The 2,585-nt window shown below is 42.1% G+C and overlaps 1 protein-coding gene across 1 annotated transcript; it reads right to left on the bottom strand.

Moving 5' to 3' along the window:
• Positions 1 to 491: 491 nt before the first annotated feature.
• AK88_05643 (ribosomal protein L17) lies at positions 492 to 1,441 on the bottom strand (the record flags this gene model as incomplete). Its single annotated transcript, XM_012483245.1, has 2 exons — positions 492 to 674; positions 854 to 1,441. The coding sequence occupies 2 exons, from the start codon at positions 1,439 to 1,441 to the stop codon at positions 492 to 494; spliced, it is 771 nt and encodes a 256-aa protein (XP_012338668.1).
• Between the last annotated feature and the right edge of the window lie 1,144 nt (positions 1,442 to 2,585).

Raw genomic sequence — 2,585 nt, 5'->3', positions numbered from 1 at the left:
AAAAAAATGAGTCCTACTTGTACAGATCAAAGTATATGTGTCATGTGGTGTCCCATTTGATGGGGACATAAGAAGAGGGGCACACACAAAAAAAAAAAAAAAAAAAAAAAAAAAATACCACTTGATTAGCAACAAACAGAGGATAAGAGTAAAGGCACATAACTCCCCCCGTGTGTGCCATCCCACAATGAATAAAGTGTACAAATAGGCTATCCCCACTGCGCTGCTTACCAGGTCCAACCTCTTTTTGCGCCAGAGCTCTCTTGATGCGCACAGGTATTACAATGCAGAAAAGGGAGAAGCCATAAACAAGGGGGACAGAGCTAACACACCCGATACCGCTAACACGGTGAGACGTGCACACCTCAGAAAAGCCCTTCTATGCACATCGTCTCAGTGCCCCACAGTGTACCCAATTTACTACACATTCCCCATATGTGCAAATGGGCAATGAACGGGGGCATTTTTTTTCCCCCCCTTCTCCTCGCTCCTTATGGCTTAAACTTTTTGCGATAATTTAAAAAGGCCCTTTCAACGTGGCTGGGCAGGGGGAGATCGACGTAGAAAGGTTCTCTTCCCTTGGTTGGACCAGCCAGCATGGGTTCCCCAAACGTTTCATACATTTTTATCAGTTCTGGGTCTACCTGGATTTCATCCTCGTCATCTCGTTGCCACTGCAGAAAAAAAAAAAAAAAAAAAAGGCGTTAAAAAATGGACAGCAGATAAATTAAAATGTTGACCGGCTTGACACACACTTTTGCGCGGCGCAGCACCCCCAATGGTGTGTAATTACAAGGGGAAGTCTCTCTTTAATTTATTTTATTTATATATATATTTTTGTTTTTTTTTTTACCAAGTCCCGTTTGGCATGCTCCTGCAGATTGTCAAAATCCACGTCCGAAATTAGCTGATCGTTTTCATCCAGCAAATTAAACTTCTTTGCGATGTGGAAGTACTGCTTAAAATTCCTTCGGTTCTTCTTCATCTCTTCATATATGTATTTAATTCTGTCAGCTCCTACCGGCTTAGCTGGTCTTAATTCACCTGGCCTATCAATGAACTCGATAAATGCCATGGGCGCTGCATCCCGTAATCGCAGTCTCCACTGATTAATAACTCTGGTGAAAAAAAAAGGTCTATATCGATATAACGGCACATAATATTCGTACAGTTTTCTCCTCCCTTGCGCTGTTCTCAACATACTTTCCACTTTTAAATTATTCTCCACATTGTTTTTTTTGGCCAGGTAAATTAACTCTTCTGCATATCCCTGCAATTCCTTCGCTTTGGTTAAGGTTGTTTCAATGCGCCCATATTTTAACAATTCATTCAGTTGATTTTTTATGCTGTCCCATTTGTGATGAGGCTGTTTGTGGGCCCTCCGGAAGAGCCTCCTCCTAACACCAAGATTGACAAATTTTAAGGTAGACGTGTATCCCATGCTTTTTCTACTTCTCCCTAAATTATGTGTGCGTGTGTGTGTGTGTGTGTTTTTTTTTTCCTGTCAGGTAGATGTTGTGGTGTGTGTTAATTCGCCTGAACGAGTCATGCGGAAAAGTGGTCCTTTTGTGGCTATACGCCTGCACGGTTCATGTGAAACGTGGCACATTTTGCTATTCACCCCGTTGGGAGTTATAAGTGCTCCCGCAGCACACCTCCCCGTTGCACATATCTTCCCGTTTTGTAAATTATAAATCTGTTCTCTTTTAAATCATTTGTGTGATTTTTCAGCTGTTGAGAATACCAAAGTTATACACCTATGCATACATATACATATGTGTTTCTTTTTTCCCCAACTGATTACTGATCGCATTTTTCCATTGATTGGAAGTTAACGATAGGATGAATACATATCCATTCAGCGCTGAGCTTTTCCTTTTGTAGGCACAGTTTAGTGGTACTTTAAAAAAAAAAAAATCTACACCCGCGTGAACATCGTGAGCAGGCCGTTTTAGTGCAAATCGGTTAGCACAAAATGGGAGAAACGTTTCTTCCCCTTTTTGGCCAAGTGGACCCGCAAAAATAAAAGCGGCTTCCACCAGTGTAGTAACTCTGCCAGGGTGCGCACAAATTGGCGTTTAAACATTTCCATGCGGTGAAGGAAAAAAAAAAAAAAAAAGGGGGGGGACGTCCCGGTGCGTTGAGAAGGCAAAATAAGAAGCAGAAGAACGACTTAAGCCGAACCGTAAAAATGGATCATCATACACTGATATAATGATATGTTAAGAGGATTCACCCCCTCACCCCCCCCAAAAAAAAAGCTGAATGAGTCACATGTTCAAGTATTATAAAGGGAAAACAAAAGAATCTCAACTGAGTGTGATGGGCAAATTGTGTAGTTGATGTGAGGGGAAATAGTGTGCCCCTTATTACTGCACAGGGTAAACCACGTGAATGCTAAACGGTTTGCAGAAAGGAAGAAGCTGCCTTAGTCCATTGTGTGTGGGAACGCTGCCGAGATAAGATCATCCGTTCTACATGACTAGCCGTGTCCCTACATGAGGGCAGAAACTTGCGAATTGTAAAGACGACTTGTTTTCATATAACCGAATGATAGTTTTGTGCACATGCCGACATGGGGAAGC

The sequence above is a fragment of the Plasmodium fragile genome (genome assembly GCF_000956335.1).
Source record: "Plasmodium fragile strain nilgiri unplaced genomic scaffold supercont1.195, whole genome shotgun sequence".
NCBI classification, from domain to species: Eukaryota; Apicomplexa; class Aconoidasida; order Haemosporida; family Plasmodiidae; genus Plasmodium; species Plasmodium fragile.
Note: the sequence above shows the minus strand (reverse complement) of the source record. Positions and strands in the feature narration are given on the sequence as shown.